The sequence below is a fragment of the Lytechinus variegatus genome, chromosome 2 (genome assembly GCF_018143015.1).
Source record: "Lytechinus variegatus isolate NC3 chromosome 2, Lvar_3.0, whole genome shotgun sequence".
NCBI lineage: Eukaryota > Metazoa > Echinodermata > Echinoidea > Temnopleuroida > Toxopneustidae > Lytechinus > Lytechinus variegatus.
The window spans coordinates 26,621,114-26,644,184 of NC_054741.1; the positions used below are offsets into that span (position 1 = coordinate 26,621,114).

The following is a 23,071-nucleotide window of genomic DNA, read 5'->3' on the forward strand; positions in this document are numbered from 1 at the left end:
GAGTATTCATATCCCTGGGTGTCATCTGGCCCGAGGTCGAAGATGCCATCTGACTTGAGGTTCTTTTTAGTTTTGCAGCCACAGTCACGTGACTGGAAGTTTTCGCGAGCTGCGCGTTGAATGCGCAGTGCATGCGCTAGCCGAGCGCTAGCCATTCGTTCAACACGCTCGCAATACGTGATGCATTCGTTAGGAGGTTTTGTATATGCGCTCTGTGTACGGTCAAAATGCGTCCAGTATACGCGCAGCGCGTTAGCAATATGTTATGTATTCGATGCAAGTTCGCTAGACTTTCACAAATTCTGACAAGAGTTGAGCGCACAACAACGCACTGGCTCTATTTTCCAATTTTCAATGCGCGGGTCGTGCGTCGGGCTATATGTGACCGGGCCTACAATGATTAAGATGGGTAACTAAAAGAACAATTGACGCAAGCGCGCAAGCTGAAAATTTTGATATTTCGATCTGAAAAAATTGACAGTTTAATGGACGTTTTTAATAAAGAACAAGATGTATATCCAACCAAATATTATTGCAAATCGAAGCGGGAGTTTTTTTTAGGTTTACCTGAAAACGGGACATTCTATTCACCTATTTAATCATGAAAAGTATGGGTTTATTGCTAAAGAAGTGATGCGAGCGCGAAACGCGAGCTGAAAATTTTTATATTCCACTCTGAAAAACGGATATTTTGAGCACGATTTTGAATAAAGAACGAGTTGTGCATCTCAATTTCGCTTGCCGATTTCTGTCTAACATAACAATCTTATTTTATTTTTACACATCCGGAATTATGGGGGGGGGGTAAACAATATGTTTGCCCCCCCCTATCCCCCAGGATTGACGCCTCTGATCGTAAGTTTATACTGTAAGTAGCAGAAACATCCCCCTCCCTGCACCACACCCCCCTAGAGAGACGTTTCGTGCGCGCAGTACGTGTTTCGCACCACCGCTAGGGCGGTGGTGAGCAGGCGTGCTCGCATTATAATTTGTTGGTGAGATATGTGTCTCTTTCTCATGAGTCATGAAATCCTAGCAACGCCACTGATTCTATATAGTTACCGGGAATTATTTGGCACCCTCCCCCCGTTAACAGGCACCTGTTACGCCACTGCAACGAGGCGTCTTAAACCACTCGACCGCGGCAACCGATGAAGGGGAAAAAAGTCGGTCTCGCGGGCCTTCGGTCTCGCGGACCCTCGGCCTCGCGGACCTTCGGTCAAGTGGTCGGACCCCGATGTGAACGTGCATGAAAACAAAAGAAACCGCTGAGGAACTCAGTCATCACCACGAGGAAAAAAGAACATTGACTTTCAATCTTGTGTCATTTTTGCAACTTCTGAATTTTGGCCTTGCCCCACATTCATGACATTGAAAACAACGTGGTGGGGTTAGGAGTTATGGCACCGCCACAATGTGTGACTCACTCATTATCGGCGGGGGGGGGGGGTGGCTCAACTTACCTCGCCTTCCCCTACATACATACATACGTACATGTACACCCCCATACATATATATATATATACCTACATTCACACATTGTCATTGCGAAGAAGTTGGGAATATTTGTTGGCCAGCCTGGTCAGTCGCCAGTGAAAAAGTATCCTTAATTTGCTTTGATAGATCATGTCGATTGTTTTTTGTTAAAAAGATATATATTACAAACCCTCAGTGTTTTTTACGCTCATCGTATTTTCTTTTACATTCGCCTCAGATGTTGAACTCCCTTTCGAATCCATCCAACGGGTGAGATCCCGTACACTGATCCGAGTCCAGATAAAACCTAATTCGCCAGAATTTGTGTCGAAGTTGGCTCGTGGGCGTTCACATTTGTCACGTTGACGGCAAAGTCCAAGAGTCAGCAGCAGTCAACCTGTCTTCAGAAACACTGTCTATCCATGCATCACCCTGCTAAATCTAATCTACTGAAGATTGCAGGGATACACGTGAAAATGAATACCCTTTTTATTTTGCTTTCCAGCTTTCGAAAAAAAAATACATGTAGCTCCAATTTTGACCGTAGGCTTAGGAGGTACCTAAAGTAGAAACCATAATGGAAACCTAAGCTCCTTTCTTTCTCCACAGACACAGAATGCCTTTCGCCTAATCTCGCATTTGATACAAACTTCGAATGGTGATCACGTACAAGAAGTACTAATTGGATGTAGTTTGAAATACGTGGTGGTATTCTGACAGCAGAAAAAAGGTTTAGGTCTATCTAGGCTTGTACGAGAGCGTAGAAAATAAAAAGAGGCTTCAGTCGAATGAAAAGATATTTTTTCAATAAATCCTGTAAATACGTTCGCTTTAGATGACTGCCATCATCTGCTTCAGTTATAAGTATATCTGAATTTGATACATGAATATTATGATTTAGTTTCTATCATTATTTGAACTACAAATGACATTATTTGGGGGCAAACCTCGATTAGCATTTTGCTATTGTGTGATGCACACTTTCATGTCAATGCACTTGACAGTGATATTTGGTAATAAATTCACTTCAATTCAAATCGTAATTGAATGTCTGAACAGCCATTGAGGGTCAAGCATCTCTACCGGTTTTCAAAGTAAACGACTGAAACCAAAAAATGTATGCAAAGAAAGGTTAAAAGTATGATATTATACACTTTTAAAAATGTTGGGCAACATACTGTCCACACAACAATTGGTTAAATCTGTATGCATTTCTGGGTAGTTTTAAACCAATAATGTGTGGTTTGGGTGAAAACTACATATTATTTGTTGAAAACTACCCAGAGTTGGGTAGATTTTTTAACCAGTTGTTGTGTAGACAGTATGTTGCCCAACATTTTGGTAGTGTATGAGAGTAAAGGAGCTTCTAATGCTTGTCATATATTTTCTGAAAAATATTGAGAAATTTGGAATAAGATTTGCTTTACGATAATGTTTTTTTAGCATACAGAGACACACTCACTTGATTCATCATCTTTATAAATGTCTCTATTCACAGAGAGTTAATCTTTCTTTTGTGTTTCAGGTTGTCTCTCCTCATATGAATGTTAGAAAAGGAACAGGTATTTGTTTAAAAATATCTTGTTCAGTTTTAAGATGCATTAGCTGGGATGAAAAACATGCATTTAAGATATCAACTTTAATGCGAAATGAATTATTGGATATCGCAAGCACCCATTTCCTATTCATAACACAAACATTGTCCATTAAGAATGGATTTAGTTAGAATCGATATTGACTTGTTTACCTCGTCTCGAGTCAGATCAATATAATACCTTATGATACACAGGCACACAGCAGTAAATAGTCATGACTTCATATTATATATAAAAAAGAATTACTGGGGTTTAATTAAAAAAAAACACGTACCTTGCGCCCACACATGTATATTGAGGAAGGAAACGATGAATGACTTACTTAAACACCTTCAAAGAAATTTGTATCCCGTATTGAATTCCTTCTTGAATGTTAGAAATAGTATCATTATTTTTCAGTCCCTTCACTTTGCTATTCTTATCAATTCAACCTAATCTAATCAAATAAGGATCAACTTATCATAACCCGTATAGAAATAAGGTCTGGTAGTATTAATTAAAACTTGAGAAAGGAAAAAAATAGGAATTGTCTCTTTCAGAATGGGAAAATATTGAAATTCGTTCGAATAGAGTAATTATAGGTACATGAATGGGTTAAAAAAAGTCTGACAATCTGAGATTGTATCAGGCAACCGTAAATCAAATTACGATGATTGATGACGATAACGACGATAGTGATGATGATGCTGCTGATGATGATGACGTCAACGACGAAGAAAAAGATATTGATATAGGGGAAGAAATGTTGATGATGATGATGACAATAATTAGCCGAAGATTACTATATGACTATAAAGCTGAACTTTATGAATAATGTAGGATATAGTTTACAAGCAAGACCCTATTTCTAATGCATCTCCTCTACGTACTTAATAATAATAATAACGGCATATTTACCCAGGGTAGCCACTTCACTTCCGAAAACTGTTCTCCCAGCGGTCCCTGCTATTATATCTTTTTCTTTGAAACTTTTTTTTGATCAAACAATCGGTATGTACAACAATAATCATAATATCAATAAAATTTACAATGGTATAGGATACACTCACAAAAAAAAAACGATACGAAAACATACATCACAGTTGTACATGAAAAGTGGGTTAAAAAACATTATCTGTATATCAATGGTATAATCAAAAGATTTTTTCAACAGGGGTCCATTTTTTATAGTGCAATCCTTCAATATATCTCTGTTTTGCAATGTTGGAGGGATATCCTTAATTTTCGGTAGTTTCTCAATTGCATAATTACTGACAAATATAAATTTTCCACCATATGACTTTAAAAAATATTCACACAAGGTTATCCAACTATGATTTGATCTAAAGCAATATCGCTGGACCCATTTCATTAGCTGAGTGTTTATCATACATTGAATGTTTGGGAATTTTAGTCCCCCTTCTGCATAATCAGCAAACATAGTAGTACGTGCAATTTTATCTGGGCCATTCCCCAAAAATAAAAATATGAGCTTCTCAACTTCTTTAACAAAAGCAATGGGTAATGAGATGTTGGATGATAAATAAATTACTTTGGACATTATAAAAGTTTTCAATATCTGTGTTTTGCCAATCAAGGTAAGTCCTTTGTTTTTCCATTTATTAAGTACAATTCTAATCTCTTTAATTCTTTGTTTCAAAATTCCTTTTCCGTGCTTCTTCTGTATCATATAAAAAGAATATGCCTAAAACTTTAATTCCTTTCTCTGGCCATAAGATAACACTTTCCTTTTCACCTAGATGACGATTCTCACCAATCATCATGTCTTCAGTTTTTGATTTATTGATACATAAACCAGATATTTTAGAAAATTCCTCAAACTTTAAAAATACATGTTGTAGGGAGTGACGGTCTTTACAGAGACATGTAATGTCATCTGCATAAGCAGTATATTTTATTACCGTTCCTTCCACTTCAAAACCCTTTATACTGTCATTATTTCTTACTCTATTCAAATAAACCTCTAGTCCCAAAATAAATAATAAGGGCGCAAGAGGGTCCCCTTGTCTTACTCGTCTACTTACTTTGAAATAGCCTGTAGTAAATCCATTTACGAGAACAGGGCTATTGATATCATTATAAACAGTTTTTACCCATTGGATAATCGAAGGGCCCTGCTATTATTATAACCCCGGCTTTAGCACGGCTACCTTGATCGCGCGCTCGAGCTTTCAAGGAATTTTTCTTATCGGGTACCCATTCACCTCACCTGGGTCGAGTGAAGCACAATGTGGATAAATTTCCTGCCGAAGGGAATTACGACATGGCTGGGATCCGAACCCACGACCCTCTCTTTCAAAGGAACAAACAAAAACCGAACGGGGGCATTCCTGTAAAACCAGGACCCCCCCCCCGTCTTACAAAGAATTGCGATTGATCCGATCATTCATTTCGCTACTTGTCCAAAGGTTCATGAAAAAGTCTGCATGCTGTCCTTGCCATGACTAAGCACCAAGCGAAGATTCACAGCGAGGCTAGTGGCCTTTGGTCCCTTAGAGCTCTAATAAAATTGTAGACTTGTCACCCCCCCAAAAAAAAATGAATAAATAAATGAATAACGGGGAAATTGTCAACGTGATGTTTTTCAATATGCCTTTTTTGAAAAACCGACCCCAGCAATGGTCAACCCTCAACCTTGCGTTTAGGACAGAGACATGGTAATACTGTAGTCCAGTCAATCGGATGACTTATTTGCTTGGACGTCTAACAACTTAAGTCAAAGGATTACTCCTTGGGGTAATTCACTGAATATCTACTGGCGTGAGATGGGTATTTCTTGTTTCATACATTTCAATATCATTTCTACTCGGCAAACACAAAATACTTTGTTTTACAGGATCATTTTATCTTCTTTACCTATAGTACCATTACGCAGAAATCGTAGTATGACCATGCAGGATAAGATGATCACATTACGCGCTATTCGCTATCTTGAAATCCCAATATCGAGGTACATCGTGCAAAGCTGAATGAATCTGTTACATTGGGGAAAACGCCATAAAAGACAACGTTTTCATTCAGCAGTGATCTGAATGAAAGAACCGTATCAGGATTTCTATATCCCCATAAGCAATGCAATCAATGCCACTCATGTTAACTGCACCAATCGTGGTCAAGTATAATTTCATCCATTTCATCCCTCTTTCGTTTCTTGAAAGCAGGGGGCGCGTAACGGGTAGAGGGGAGGGAGGGGGAGGGGGCTATAATGATAATAATATAGGTATGTTTACCAAGGGTAGCCACTTTAGTTTCGAAAACTGTTCTACCATCGGGCCCTGCTATTATTGCTGTGGACACTTCTCTCAGTTAACGTGTAAAAAGGGAAATGACCATCTACTGTATAAGTGTGATTTTTTTTGCTTGATGCCTGTTTTACACCGCATGTTTCAGCACGTGACAAATTGCTGGAAAGCTGTCAAGAGTGACAAGCATCATATATCAACTTACGTCTTTAGATTTATATTTAGCTACCCATGCACCGACCATGCTGACAAACGGGCTAAATGAATACTTGAATAGGTAAAATTATATGAAAAAAAAATAAGTTTAGAGAAAACCATTGGTGTTGAATAGTAATTAACCTCATATTATACCAGTTTCATGGAATCAATGCGTGATTTGTAAATGGTCTTTAACAGGCAAATGGTTTATTTTTTTGTTAGGATATTGGGTATGTAATGTCCCCGGTTGACAGTACATGACTTGTATACGGTATTAAGTTAAGTTTATGCACCGGTTGCACATACAGCATTGTACTATTATTATGATTGATAAAAAATATTAATGAAATTATATAGTTTGACATGGGTAGCTTGAGACTTACATCGATTTGTCCTATTTGTTATAGCTCCAATCGCTGAAAATATATTTATTGTGCAGGGCTATGTCACAATGATAAGAAAATGATTGTACATTACTGAAATTTGGTGAAATTAAAATTCAAATCAATATGTGGAACAATGTTATTCATTGTGTAAAATACCTCTACGACTTTCCAGAGATAATTCATTAGTTATACTACGTTTACGTTCATTTAAGTTTAGTATTCATATATTGCGACTCCTATAAGTTTTGTTCCCATTTCCTTTTGTGAGGTATAGTTTCTGTGGTTTAATTGTTAAGAAATTCCGCGATATGTGAATTGATGTGCTTGAAGTAAATGACAGCTTAATACACACAAAAATGTTGACGATGCCTATGTGTATACTTAAGTTTCACAGTTTTTATGTGAACAGTAAAATGTTTCTGTCGTTTGTAAATAACACACATGAAGGATTACATCACTTGTCAAATCGTTAACATTATTAGGAAAAGCAAGGGGCCTGTGGTCGAGCCTTATGGAACTCTTCATTTCATTTACTAAAATTAGAAGAAGATTATTATGAATTTCATGTTGTTTTCTATCAGACAGATAGCTCTCAAACAACGATAGTGTGCTACAACGAATATAACAAGGCAAAATTAGATGATATAAGCATGTCATTACTTTTGTAATTTTATCCCATATTTGTATTGAACCCTGGCATAATGAATGTCCTTTTTTCGAATTCATTTCGATTTGAATTTAGATTTAAAAAAAATCATACCAGCAAATCAATTACCGTGGTTTGAGGGAAGTTTCTCATTGTACCTGATTTATGCATATTCTGTACCAGAATTCATAGGGTGGTTTCATAAAACTGATCATAAAGGTAATGCATGGCATTACGAATACTGTGAAAATACCAAGCAAAATGTGCGTAAACGGAAGTTAGAGAGTGTTTTTTTCTGAATAAACGTTCATCAATGTTTGCAACGATGGAATTGGTAGAAGAAGTCACAATTTGTTGAAACATAAGGATAAACTTCAATGAATTATATTTTGGGGCTATTATTTCATGCAATTTTGAATTCATGATGACTCTTAGTGCGTAAAGATAAGGTAACGAAGATACGAACTCTAGACAACAAGTGAGCGTTTCACAAAAGGACCTGTCGGACGTTTTGTCCGACAAGTCATGTTTTATCTGGCAGTTCCATAGGAACTGTCCTACTCAGCCAATCAGGATAAAGGAAAGTTGTCAGATGTGACAATTTATCGGACGTAAATCTTGATGAAACGCTCTCCAAATCATCGGTGAATATGACCAAAACACTGTTACTACCACAATCACCGAATCATTCTTTCTTTTTTATTTCTCTCTATTCTCTCCCTCTTTTTCTGATCTAAGTATTCTACTACCATGTTCAAACTGAGACACAATTTCTGACCAAGGTCAAGGGTAACTAACATAGCTCCGTGATACACCTTCACGTATCACAGATATGAAAGATTGACGCGGAGGGATAATGATCAACCGGGCATCCTACCGCTGCCACCAATGCAACATGTTTATGATCATTTCTTTTTTTTCTCTCTCTTTCTCCGCTTGCTGATCTGTTGTCTAATCAAACATTATAAACGTAGTTTTAAAGCTTTACTACATTCAGACATTACCCAATGGGTAGCTTGCCAGCAACCAAATAAATATTTGCTTTACCCCAAGGTATATGCTCGAGCAAAATTAATCTGTCTTTAACTACAGGGTTGCTCTACATTCAAGATGTGAGTAAACTAAGTGAACGATTAAGATCATGTACGTTTGAAGCTATATACACTGAGGGACTTTGATCAACAAAAGATATTGGTAATGCACATTAACTAGTGACATGAATGAGTTTATAGGGGTCCTCAGATTGAATGTTTGATTCCAGTTTGAGTGTTCTTCTAAATTAAAGAATAAGTGTTCGCTTTCTCTGCAATATGGTTCGTTCTCCAAGGAATGTGACGTTGGGTCTACCGAGGTATTTTTTCATTCAGTCAGTAAAATACATATTTAGTTTTCATGACAAGACTTTTCAAATCTTTTTTTACTCTTGTTGAAAGGACTGGCATTATTTTGAAGTGAAATGGAGACATTCACATACTATGAAATAATTATATTTGTATAATGCGCTGGATTGATACCCAAATTATCAGATAAAGATAAAATGGAATTATATTCGTTAAGTTATTTTTTTCAGTCTGACAATGAGATTGAAATTTATGATAACAGATTTATAACAATTATTCTTAATTTGTCCATCTCCGAGGGTTCCAGTGGTCAAGAAATAACAATGGTCTGTTTCTTTGAAACAATGCTTGTACTTTCATTATTTCATTTGAAAAAAAAAAGTATTTTCACCGGTTTCCCTCCGAAGCTATCGCACCCTTAATGCATGGCTGATCGTCAACAAAGCGGAGTGTCGAGTTAGTCTAAAAGCTTGCCTGTAAAACCTTTTCATTTTTTTGAAATTATTGGAATTCAAGCCTTATTTCAAATTAATAGAACTTTTTGATTTCTTGACCTTTTTCTGTGAGGTATCAAAATAAAGAGCAGATATTGAACTTTAATTTTTTTTAATGTGATATCCTTCTGAAACTCAAATACCACCCGCCAAATGACTTTTTGGTATCCTTTCTTCAAATTATTTTTGCTCACTCATGCGTGAATAAGGAATAATTTAAGTTATTTCAAATGAAAGAGAAGCCTATGAGCTTTACAATGATAGGTCATTTTGTATATTGTATTTGTGATTAAGTTATGATAAATCGTCAATAAATCTCGATTTCCTTTTTGTGGAACGCTCTGTTTTATTGAAGTGTTTTACTGTGTTTCCTAAAAAGTCAAATTTTGGGAAAGCTCTCCTTGTCGTCAAGAATACTTTTGGACATAACTACTCCCGTTTAAAAGTTCCTTTATTGAAAACCCCGCCACACTAAAAAGGACTAAAAATGATTAAGAAATGTCGAAATCTATATCCAACTGTAGAATGATTAGAATTGCAGATTTGTTTTTCTCATCAGAGAAAGGGAATTATAAAAATATCGTCTCCAGGAATCGATACTTATTTTGGTACAAAAGGACTCTCCAGAACTATAAGCTACATATTCTTTGGAAACTGAGATGAAATATAAATGGAATGACTGCAATGACGTGATTACTTGTCCCATAAAGTGTATTTCAAGATGCATTTAAGATTTGAATACGTACACAACGCCCGGGACGCAACAAACGATCCACGCCCCTCGTGAATGAATGATGCTATAAAACCATTAGGAACTTCCGTATGTCTCTAAAATGGACTGAAATACATCGCAACTCGACTCTTCTCATAATCCTTCAAATCAGTGTCACGGAGAACTAGATTTATCACCTGAGACTCCATGCCACACGTAACGTCACTTTCATTTCGTAGACAACGATGACGTCATACTCGTCGGAAGAGGGTGAAACCTTGGAGCATCCAAAGCCCTTAGCGTGTCACTCATCGCATGACCACATGCGACAGGGAACAATTTTGGCGCCTTGTGGTACGTGGGAGTTGCAGAAGAGTAGATGCGTGTTTCACGTGTATCACTTTCATCGTCATATCTACTCACTCCTCATATTTCATTATTGAACTATAAGTAGTAAATCCACACGTTGAATAGTCTGAACTTGAGCCCGCGAGACATGTCCGTCTTGCTTTGTAATACCAGTTTCTTACTTTCACAGAGTGACAATAGTTCGAAGTTGTTTACGCATGCAATTGGGGGAAACGGAGAATGACGAATCAAAACCCCTCCTCACGTCATGCACGTATAAACTATATAGGTCTGATTAAACAAAAAAAATACTTGTCCATTAACAAAATGTAATCCCAGACAGAAATATACTATGTGGGCGAGGATTCAAAATCAACAAATGAGATTTCGATCTGCAGGAAGAAAATACTTGAAGTATTCCATTATGACGTCAGTAATCTCGTAAGGTTGACGTGAATGTCTAGAAACATTTTTATTACTTGTATGATTTAAATTTCCAAACATTTAAGTGTCTATTTCATGATTGCCCGCCATTTACTAGATCAACAATACGTTTGCCAAAGAAATAAATCAAAGATGAAACTTCCTGAATTGACACATCTGCTTGCTTATACTCATGTTTTTACAGAATGTGCTCGGAGTTGTTGATTTGGAAAGTGCACATCAATAAATCGTTGGCTTTTTTAAGAAAAGAGAGAAGCTCGAAATAGAAAATTTCATCGAAATCAGATGTAGCAAATTAGAAAGTTATTATATTATTACTTGTATTACTTGCGTTTGCAGTGCTAAATAGTTATCATGGGCATCACACAAAAGAAGAAATCGATGACATCACACACTACTATTTTAATCTTTATCATATGAATGATGATTTTTTTAAAATAATTTCATGATTCAATAATGTAAGTCTTGATTCAGTTCATAATTGGCTATTTCTGATCAGGTTTTATGGTCAGAGAGGTCAATTTGACCTCATTCAGATCTTGGCCGCTGTTCATGAGATCGTCATCAACAATTAAACGCGCATAGAGACAGATGTAAACTACAAGATTGTATAGTAATATATGTATATACATACACACACATCCACCCACCCTCCCTCACACACAACCCACACACACGCAAGCAAACATTCATATATATATATATATATATATATATATATATATATATATATATATATATATAGTTTGGGCCAAATGTTTACATGCACCCATGAAATTCAGTGATTTTTTCGCTTGCCAAACATCGTAAAAACATCGTATCAAATTAAAGAGCGTTTTAAGCTCTTTTACATGATTGTAATGCCTTTGGCATTAAAGTATATTTCAGGTAGAATTTTCTTTTAATAATAATATTCGTGCCAAATATATTCTATTGTTCGTTATAATATTTTCAAACATCTTTTCATAGAAATATATAAATGTCAAATCTATGATTTATATTACATTTTCTATCATGATATGTCACCACTGAACATAAAAGCGTAATCTGAAATGTTTGTGTTGAGAAGTAACTAACGCACAGAAGTTTTTAGTTTTAATTTGTCTATGAATATGAAGATTCTTTTTGAAAACATGACACCTAATTATTTTTCAGCTCATGATGAAAAAGCAATGTGATAAAGGGGCATGACATACTCATTTGTTTGATATCAAATTTGTCATGATAGCCCAAATGTTTTATAAGACACAGTAAATTCTATGATGTTTGGCAAGTTCAAACTTTTCTTTAAATTTCCTGGGTCTATGTTAACTTCTGGCCTGAATTGTATATATACACACACACACACACACACACGCACACACACATACACACATATATATATATATATATATATGTCAATTAGTGTATGCAAATATGTTTTTGCATTTAACTCACTCTAAAGAGCTTGTATAATGTAAATTCTTGGTGAAAATAATCAGTTAACATTTTTAACAAAACATGTAGATTAATTTGCCGAAACAGGATTCACTTACATACAGTATGATGTAATTCATTGATTAAAGAATTTGTTTTGTATTTGTTTGCGTTTTATTGAATTCTTTTATGAACGTTTTCTGGAAAGACATTTTGCGATACTAATCCGCATAAAGTAAATACAGTTCAACCAGCAAAAGTACAAATTATCAGAAAAATATAACTTTAATCACGTTCCTGAGGGGTTGATATCGAATATATAGTCATTCAACATGTGACAGAGTGTCCAAACTTTTGCAAAAAAAATGGTCTCAAGACTTGAAAATTAAAATAATGTCCAGAAGCGAAGCAGTCACAAATTTCAAGCGGCCGCGCGGTCTCGAAATTTGGTTGAGGGAGCGAAATTGACTTCAATCTGCCCTGATTTTGAACATAATTTTCATTCCTTTTTTGTCCTCTCACAGATAGCTTTATCAGCCCATCGGGCAACGATTCTGTACTTTCTTCTGCTACTTGTCTTTCTGGCTGTATCTCGTAGTCACCAGGATGCTATGCCAGTATGTTCCATGCGGTTGATACCTCGTTGGCTTGAAGAAGCGTGTGAAGGAAGGCGAAACAGAGACGCCAGTACACGTAGCACACACAGTGAGTAATCTGAGTCCCATGCTAAAGCTGCTGCACAAGGCCACCTCCACGATCCGATTTTAGAATAAATTGTATTTTGCTCATTTCACGAAAATAGGAATGAAATGTATCCTTTTATCATTCTGTGGTTCAAATTTACTGAAAAAATACTAATTTAACAATTTTGGATGATTGCAAGGCTTTATTTTGGAGCAAAGGCCACAGTTGTTTCAAATCGTAGCAAAACGTATGATTGTTATGACGTCATTATGACTAAATAGCAAATTCGCTTTTATTCCGATAAGGATGATAGCATATGAACATATTTGAATATAGGTATTCGTACGATGATTTAAAAAAAGCACAATAATTTATTCCATGTCTCAATATTTATAGCATCAAATTCTACTACGTTTTATTCCAAAATCGGGTCGCAGACCAATCAAAATGGTGTGCGGTGGCCTTAAATCAACTCCAAACCTACGATATGTCATTGGAAAAAATAAACACATTGCATTTGGTCGGTCTAGAGTAAGTGGCGTAGCTACGGGGAGGGGGAGGGGGGCTGGGGGCACGTGCCACCCCTGAGATTTGGTGTGCCCCCAGGTGCCCCCCAGAAAAAATTGGCAGAGCAAAAAAAAAGAAAAGAAAAAAAGGGAGAAAGAAGAAAGAAAAAAGGAAAAGAAGAAAGACAGAAAAAAAGAAGAGGAAAATAAGAGGAGGAAGACGAGTGAATTAAATAATGTGAGGGGAAGACTTGCAATTAAAAAAACTGTTTTCATGTTACTATATAATTTTTTTGCTGGCGCTTCGCGCCATAATTGGCTGTTCGATGGGATTCATATCTTGCTCAATATAGGCTGATATGGAGCATGTTTTGAAGTCAATATGCAAAACATATTTTAGCTCGGACATCGAGCTTTCATTATTTTTTTCATTTACAAATTTAAGTGCTCTGTCCGTTTTATGGTCTACATATCAGCATTTTAAGCTCACTCTGAGTGGTCACATTATTTGATTTGCCAAGTTCATATTGTCTACGTGTATTCCATAATGTTCCATTAAACAAATGTATTCAGAATGCCCAGATTTTAGGTCTAAATATAAAACATGCGCGATAGCCTGCACGTTCTTTATTTAAAATGTACTTGAATTATCCAGTTTCACATCAGAATATTACTGTCTGCTCACGCTTCACGATCGCATTATTAATGATACCCAATTGACTATATCCTATTTATGACTTACAAGATATGAATAGAGTGTCCCGCTTTTAGGTCTAAAATCTCAATTTTCTTCCTCTCGCTCTCGCATCAATTGTTTTCGTGGGTAACTGTAAGCAGTCCTTAACAGGTCCCCTTTCGATAATGCTAGAACAGTTGATAAAAAATTCTGTTTGCGCTTTGCTGTCGCAGTACCATCTAGTTACATACGAATCTTGTTCAGGATCACACATAACATTGCCCAGAAAATTAAATTTTCAGGAAAAAATACATTAAAGTGGAAAAAAAAATCGCTCGCGCTTCGCGCTCGCACTTTTTATAAGGCTTATGAGATTATTTTATTTTTATGTTGTTTTATACGAATAAAACTAAGAAGTGAATGATATAGGCGAAGATAATTTCGGGCCCCGTCCCCTATTGGCGAAAGTCGGATCCGTGTGTGGACACACACCGGAAAAAGGCCAGTGCCCCCCTGAAAAAGCAAGGACCCCCAGTGCCCCCCCCCCGGAAAAAAATCCGAGCTGGACACATTTTCAATAAGCTAGGGAGCGAGTTACTCTATAGCAGGAGTTTACAGTTTAAGACCGTAACAAACGTCCGACAAATCCTTTCATGTAACGCTCCCCCGGCAATCATGGTAATCCTACATGAAATTTATTATAAATTCGTATTTGTTAAGTGTGGTGTTGCGAGTGATTCAAAGTATGGTATCCGTATGCGTTTTATTTGGTTACAGATAATTTGTTGATCACTGCGAAGGACTTTGAAAAATCATTGGTTAAGAATTGTTTGCTCTCCTTGAGACGGTTTTGTATGTGCCGTTTGAATCCGTTTATATATTTAAATCTCTTCTTGTAATGGATGCGTAGAGAGTCGAAACCTACGTATGTCCGTACAAAGTTCGTAAAACAACGAGGACAAACAAACAAACTAAAATGCATTTATGCTTATGATAATTATGAAAATATATCTGTATTAGATATACCGGTAATAGTAATGACAAAAAAATCTTAGAAAATCTCATATAAAATACATAAAAGAAATACACCTCGGGGCCATAAGTGTGAGGTTCCTTTTGAGTAATTAAAAGTTCCACTGTATATATATATACCATTTTTTTTTATACAAAACTTGATATCATTGATTAGGAATTGTTAGCTTTCCTTGACAAGGAACTATTTGTGGTGCTTAAAACCGGTACTGTATACTTTGATTTATTGTTTAATGGACAACTTGGTGATCATGGTGGACGTACGTTAGTATAGTATTACGTTGCATCTTCCATTTTAAAGAAAAACCGGGAGAAACGAAGAAAATAAGATGGAATTGTGATCAAGGCTTTGAAAGAATTCATTAAATGTAAACCCAAATTATCTGAATTGCAAAAACGTCAAAGCTTTTTAAAAGCTTTAAAAACAAACCTGACAACACCTCTTGTTATCTCGGAGCCATTTTTGTGCTAAATTGTGTTAAATTATATAGAATTTTCTCTTCTTTGCATGATGGGAGTGCATAATGTGCGAATAAAAATTATTTGGAATTTGATTTAGCTTAGAATTTGGTGTAATAAGTCTTGCATGTAGTGGTGTGCAAGTTACCAGAAGCGTAGATATCTTCTGATCAAACAAAAGTCCGGTTGGCGCAATTCTGCATAGCAATGGAATTTGACACAAGAAAATACCAGTGCAAGGGGGCGGGGAACCACAGTCATAGTTTTCACCGGTAAAAGTTCGATGCAACAGGCTGTGACACGCCTTTCCCTGAATTGCCCAATCTAATTATTTTGTTGTCACAAACATTATCATTATCTAGAGTATGTCCAAAAAAAAAAATGATAACCTGGTTTCGGTGGATGTGGTCAACTATCCCTTCTTATACTCCTGCATGTCCAAGGTGAGATGAGCGTAAACGCTATCTTTTTTTTCTTCAAATTTTTCATCTGAAAGGTATCCCTACAAACAAATCGCCTTTAAAAATTAGAGTTTTTCCTAATACCCTCTCCAGTTAAAGTTCTATGAACTAATTACATTGGAAAGGAGTCGAAATACCGATATCACTCATGCTTAAAAGCTTGGTCTGTATCGGAAATATAACAGGGTCGTATCGAAGAAGTTCTAGGGTTAAATTTTAAATTTGTCATAGACAAACGATTACATCGTTTAATCATGATAATATCACTGAGTCACAATGCTTAATGTTGCATTCATTCATGATAATCCATATGAGGCTGGTAGTCTTTAAGTCACAATTATTAGATCACATACATTTTCTATGCGCTTATATATATAGTTGTGTATACAAGTGTAATTTTCTTATGTCTTGATGAGATGAAACCTATTATAGATGCCTTTTTACCTTTTTACCCCTTTTTTTTACCTTTTTACCATGCAATGTTTTTATACAAAATAATTCTACATAGCGCACGGTTCATGAAATGGAATAAGTTTAGGTTTGAAACAGTTATTATATTTATTTCCTTTGTTCTGTTTGAAAATAAATCGCTCCTTGTTTGATATCACCCTTAAAAGATCGCAGTTGTGAAAGTCTGAATGTATTTGACAAGGAAATGCATTACTTCATTTCATTAGCTCTTATTTGATTTCAAAAGAAGCTCTCCCCACAAATTTTACTGCAGTGGCTGATTTTAGGTTTGTCACTACCCATTATATATACATGTTGGCTAAACTGAATACTCTTATTTCATCCAGTTTAATTTGTTCGATAAACAACACAAATAAACAAGGTGAAATTAAATTCAGTGTTTTCTATTCGGAAAACGTCTTAGTGACTCAATGGATTATTCTAGATTACGCCATAGTAAATGTGGGTTGGTAATTTCAGATAAACCGGAGCCCACATACGAATCATTAGCGTAAAAATCTTCTCAATATTCTAAATAACAAAATTAACATCACTGTAAATAAACCAATTTCAAAGGCATTCATTTCATAACATTAATTGTTCGATAGCACGGCCTCTTTTAAACTTTTAAGATAAGTCCGATGAAGCAATATACATTTACAATGTGGTCTGATCATATTTAACAGTAATTCGTTGGATGACATTTGACGTTTCGTAGCATTTTCAAAGAGACAGTATTTTCTTAAATTCACAATGGCGTTTAATACTTCGGTTAATAAATCACGGTGCGTAAAAGTAAATGTGTGTGGGATGGTGCGTGTATAAATCCGTGCTTGAATGATGGACGTCTCCGCTTTGAGAATCAAAAGGAACTTGATTTAAAATATGGGTGTTTTTTACGCAGGACCGTTGAGATTTCACGTGGTTTGCAGGTTTGTAAATATTTCATTAAACTGTCCAGGGAATATGGTCATCTGGATACTGAATCATTTATTGTCTCAAATCTCCATTCATAATACACAAGTTGACCATTTTGATATAAGGGCTTCCTTAATTTCACCAGTAATATTATAATTTTCTATTTTTGTAATGGGAGTTATTTTGCAATTATACATATAATCTTGTGGGTTAAGTTAGGCATATAATTGTGAATTATCAAATAGAGCAAATTTCCATTTTGGCTAAATAGTCGTAAAAAACATACATAAAATGTAGTAGAGCATTGATGATTGGCAATCTGTTGAAAAACGTGGCCTGGAAAATATACACGTTGTTTCATATTAGAAGAGATAATCAAAATTGGGGAAAATGTATTTATGAGCTTGAGAATATGGGGATTATAATATAATATTATTTGTACGTATTTAAAGAAAATACAATGAAAACTAAGACATATCTTAATTACAATTCCAAAATTGAAAGCTAACTACACGCATGCAAACCAGTTAACATGGTCAACTGCATTGGCTAAATTGACAAAAGAGGATAAATACTTGTATGAAAAGGTGCTTGTGACATGTTTGTACGATATAAATTCTGTGATTAAGCAGGATTCGGGAGGACAGGAAATTAATTTCGTTCAGCAGATTTTTTCATTGCCTGGATCCATTAGCTCTCTCTTATTTCATTAATTTGTGCTATTTTAACTTAAAGAAATAGAGATAATAATATTCCAAAGTAGAAAAGCAATTTTTGTGGGTTGATATGAGGAAATAGTTCTAATTACCATTTAGACGATATGATGAAAAAAAAACCAAGACAATATGTACACTGAAAACTTTTGTGGTTCAAATGTGTTGAGTATTGCAACTCAGCTCCAGATAGGATCCATATAACCAAAATGACACATAAAGTGAGTACCATGACGCATTTAATCACCCTTATTGTGTTTGTCACATACACACACAACACACACGCACATCCAAAATTGACATTACACAGTCACGTGAAATGCAACAAATTTGAGTGCGTCGATGTGCCACATGTGATTTCATTGTGTGTGTGTGTGTGTGTGTGAATCATTGCCACTTGTATGTTGTGTGTGTCACCTTGTGTGTGCAATTTGAATAACATTGCTCGTATGTTGGGACATCTGGACAGGTGAATCGAAATTAAAACACAATGATATACTTTCATTTATTCTTTGCTTTGCTGGACAACATTTGTTTTTATCACAAGTATAATGTAAGTAAGTGTTTCATGTACACATGTTCGTATTATCGTTAAAGAAGCATTAGAAAAATTTTTCATTTATATATTATACGATGTTAAACGTAAAGGGATATGATAATTGACATTATCACCCGTATCAGACATCTGAGCTGGTCATTTACAAAACCGTATTGCCCTACATTTTCTCAATATCGGGAAGGGTAGGTATATTGTTTGTATTTTCCTCTGTCTCAATGTGCGTATTTACTTTGCATGCAGAGACGACGCAAAATATAACTTTGTATTTTCCCTGATCTCATATCCGAGCATTTGTGGATGCGTATAAAGAGGTGCGCTTCATAAGGATCCGCGCGCCAACAATATACATCATAATAAAGACAACGCTGGATCCGAGCGCTTGCAAGTACGTCATAATCAAGATAATGGTAAAGTGCAGAGCCTAGACCGACATTAACATGACACAATAGAACTCTATTTTTAAAAGAATTATCCCCATTATCATGATTTTTGCTCTAGATATCTGATTTAGATGATAATAAAAATATTGACTGGCTCTTCTTTCGGGGAACATCAAATATATTGCCCTTAAAAGACCCATATTGCCCTCGTCTAAAGACTCGGGCCAATATGATTCTTTTGCTGGCAATATATTTGATGTTCCCCTCAAGGCCAGTCAATATTATGTAATTATTGATGAACGTTGAGAAATCGAATAAGATATCAAACTAGACTAGCAATTCTTACATAGGTGTCTGTAAGATAAACCCAAGCTGAAGAACTTATATTTAAAATGGCAACATGGAAAGATTTTATTTTTTGAAATTTGAATACTTAGATCCTAGAAAAGCACTCTTCCATTAAATATTTTTTTTTACTTTAAGACACTAACGAAACATTAAAATACATTAAAACGACACGAGTGATTTATTTAAATAAAATTGCACATGGGAATGTGTTGTAACATCAATTGTGATAATATATAAAACAACCATCGCACGACGAATTGAGCTTTAGGAAACAGTTTGATAAGCAAATATAATAACTTTTGAATTCAATGAAGCTAATTTAAAAAAATGCCAGACAAAAAGTGCATATTCAATGTACAATGCACGTGCAACAAACAGAAATTTACCCATGCAACAATTTTCTAGGCACAGATAAATTTCTTGTCCCATTATCCCCCGGATTGAAAATGAATGAATATAATTATTGGTTTCGTTGAAACTTATTTGCGATTTGCCTCTATCTCTTTTCCTCTCCCATTCGGCCCCATTAACTCCCGTGAAATTTCGTTTACATTACTATAAGTATTAACCTGATTTATGTAAAGATTTCCCTTTGTTGGTTATTTAGTCTGCCAAGTATTTCATCAATTCCTGGATGAATTTTGAAGATACAATTTGCTCGATGATAAATTATGTTAAAACTAATAGCTAAATGACTAGTTTAACAGTTTCTATAATAGGTATTCGAACAGTCAAGTCCACAGTAAGAAGGGTAAGCTGAAACAAATTAATATGATCGAGCAAGAAACATCCCGAAAAAATGAATATAATGCATATCATTACCATTATAGCGTGAACTCACACTCGCCTATACACTATACAGACCAGAAGGTATTTCAACATCTGTGTTAAAATGTGTTGTTGATGATTCTGTTTTGAAAGAATTAGCAATAAAGGTGAAAAATATTTGTTGTTGCCTTACACATACAGAAACTTTCCAAAATACATGTTGTGTACGGAATTGTGTGTGTCCCCGCTGGTATTCGCATAGCATTCACCTTTTGGCAGTATTTGCAGTTTGTGCGTATGTGGATGACGCTGTGTGTGTGCGTGTGGGTTTATTTGTACGTGTGTGTACATGTAGGTGTGTATGTAACTGTCAATCAGAACAAGTTTTATTTCATGAAACTGCATGTTTAATCTCACAATATTTTCAAATTGTGTCCTTTTTTGCTTATACACAATTATTAGGAAGGAGGCCTATTTCCCAACCTCAAAGATTTGGAAAGAGAACCTGGGATATTAAAGGCAGTTCATCATCATGGTCACCTCTATTGGAAAGTGATCTTCATGATAAATATACACACATACTTTCAGCCGATTCTCAGATAAGTGATTCAACCCGATATGTGCCTGCCTATTTTTCGTCATCGTTATCAACATCGTCCTCGTCGTCATCTTCGTCTTCATCAATATCATCCACAACGAATCAGCATCTTCTTCGGAATCGATCCACCAGACAAGGCGCGAATGTCTACCTGGGATTAAGAGAACATCACCCGAGGAAAGATGTACTCAAGCGTATACAACGAAATGTAAGGATACCAGTTAGGGATTTAGATACCTTTACCAGGCAAGCTATAAAAGAGACTATAGACAAAATATTGAGGTATGGCTCAAGGAAAAACGCCAGAACTGTGAGAGTGTCGTAGTACTATGTTACAATAATCATGTACCATATTTTTGGGGTGCTCTTACTTTTGTGTTCTTTTATAATATGTGTTTAATGTGTCTTTGTAACGTATTTGAAATGTTTACACCCTTCATTTTCTTATTCCGAATTGGAGAGGAAAGACTGTTCCAGGGTAATGCCATTGGGGTTCATCTAACAACGAGTTGTAATAAATTAAAGTCAAACTCGAATTAAGGTTCATCTCAATTTGTATAAACTAAGATATAAATCTGAGTTTTATTCAGAACTATCAGAAGTCCTTGGCGTGTCCCAGTTTAGACTTTGAATTCACTTTTACTTTCGGGTGAATTTCACATCGAACGGTGTTTATCTTCGTTGATTAGCAGTGTTTAGATTATCATACGATTAGGTTTAGTTTGTGTTGAATCGGTCACCTACTTCAGGGGCCGCGGAACCGGCGGGCTGGGGGGCTTCAGCCCTCCCCCCACTTTTTTCCAAAACCATGTACAAAAAAGTAAAAATGAACATATGATTGTGATTTTTAGCATGGTCAGCCGCCCCCCCACTTTTGTCTCAGGCCCCCCACTTTGAAATCCGTTCCGCGGCCCCTGTGCTTACGAAATCAGGAATTCTTGAAGCATTATCCTAGGTTTCTATAAGATCTCTCTTCAGGTTAATCCTCAAAGTTTTTTTCACTATTAAAGTTGACTACTACTTTATATATCAAACCATAAAACCCTTATACTGTTATTCGGTGTAAACTTGACATAAAAAACGTGTGTTAGAGGACGTATTTTGCGATTCTACATGAACATCTAGTTCGGGAGTAATTCCGACCGAAATGAAAATAACTGTCTTTTTCCTTTTCCTTTAACATGTTTAAAGCATGGAATTAGTTGGAAAATCAAGCATGTAATCTCTGTTCAAGGCTTTCTGATATGCAATTGATACATTTGTAAGATAGATGGGCAAATGGTATTTTTTTAAGTAAAAGAAGTGCTTAAAGAGGGTGTTGGATATTTTAAATGTAAAATTAAAACATATGAAAAAGATTATAAGATCCTGTAATGTTCTGTAGCATGAGAATGTTAGGTAATTATTCCAAATATTTCACATTTTGTCGGCCTTTTGATGCCAAAGGTTTAGACGTCAATGTATTTTGTAGTTGTTTTCTTCGGATAGGCTAGGAAATTACTTTTATGTAAAATGTTTTGACACAATCTTCCACTGGAAAATAGAATAGGCTTACGTATAATATAGCAAAAAAAAAAAAACGTCATTAGCATCTCTATCACCATTGAAGCATAGGTCTGACTTTGAATTTCTTTCCATCAGATGGGTATGACCTAAATTTAAATTTTTTTCATGCACTTTAAAAAAAAGTTGACCTAATATTGGGCAAATTGGGAACATGTACGTTACTTTGCTGGGTAAAATGATACAAAATAATTTGTAAATTTTACGCAATGTTGCGTTGAAATTTTATCCTTTAAACTTGCATATTGTCCAATGTGGAGGAAAATACACTATAAAACATGCTTGTTCCTTTTCTACCCAATATTGGGTAATTTTTAACTCAATCTTTTTACAGTGTTACGTAACGTTATTAAATAATCACCATACGAATTCTATTTCGAAGATTAGTATATATTTTATGATAGTACCGTTTACCATAACTGTGCTTGTAGATAAATGAAACAAAATATCGATTAATGCCAAGGAGCATTAACTATAGTCAAATATAAATGAAAGAGGTAGATTTACAATATTATTGTTCGTGAATTCCATCATGTTTGCCAAAGTGGGAAAAGAATTTACATATTTATCGAGATGCATCAAAAGTAATAGATATTAAATTTCTTGAAAATTTATGGTTTACCCAGAATAAAGACATTGCCTTAAAAATTAAATGGCGA

At 35.5% G+C, this 23,071-nt stretch overlaps 1 protein-coding gene across 1 annotated transcript; it reads left to right on the forward strand.

Annotated features, from left to right (window-relative positions):
* The first annotated feature begins 8,808 nt into the window (after window positions 1–8,808).
* On the forward strand, window positions 8,809–21,640 carry LOC121409419. The gene is made up of 3 exons (XM_041601356.1): window positions 8,809–8,894; window positions 12,822–13,002; window positions 20,714–21,640. Exons 2-3 carry the CDS (start codon window positions 12,909–12,911, stop codon window positions 21,172–21,174), a joined length of 555 nt encoding a protein of 184 aa, XP_041457290.1. The 5' UTR covers window positions 8,809–8,894; window positions 12,822–12,908; the 3' UTR covers window positions 21,175–21,640.
* The last annotated feature ends 1,431 nt before the right edge of the window (window positions 21,641–23,071 follow it).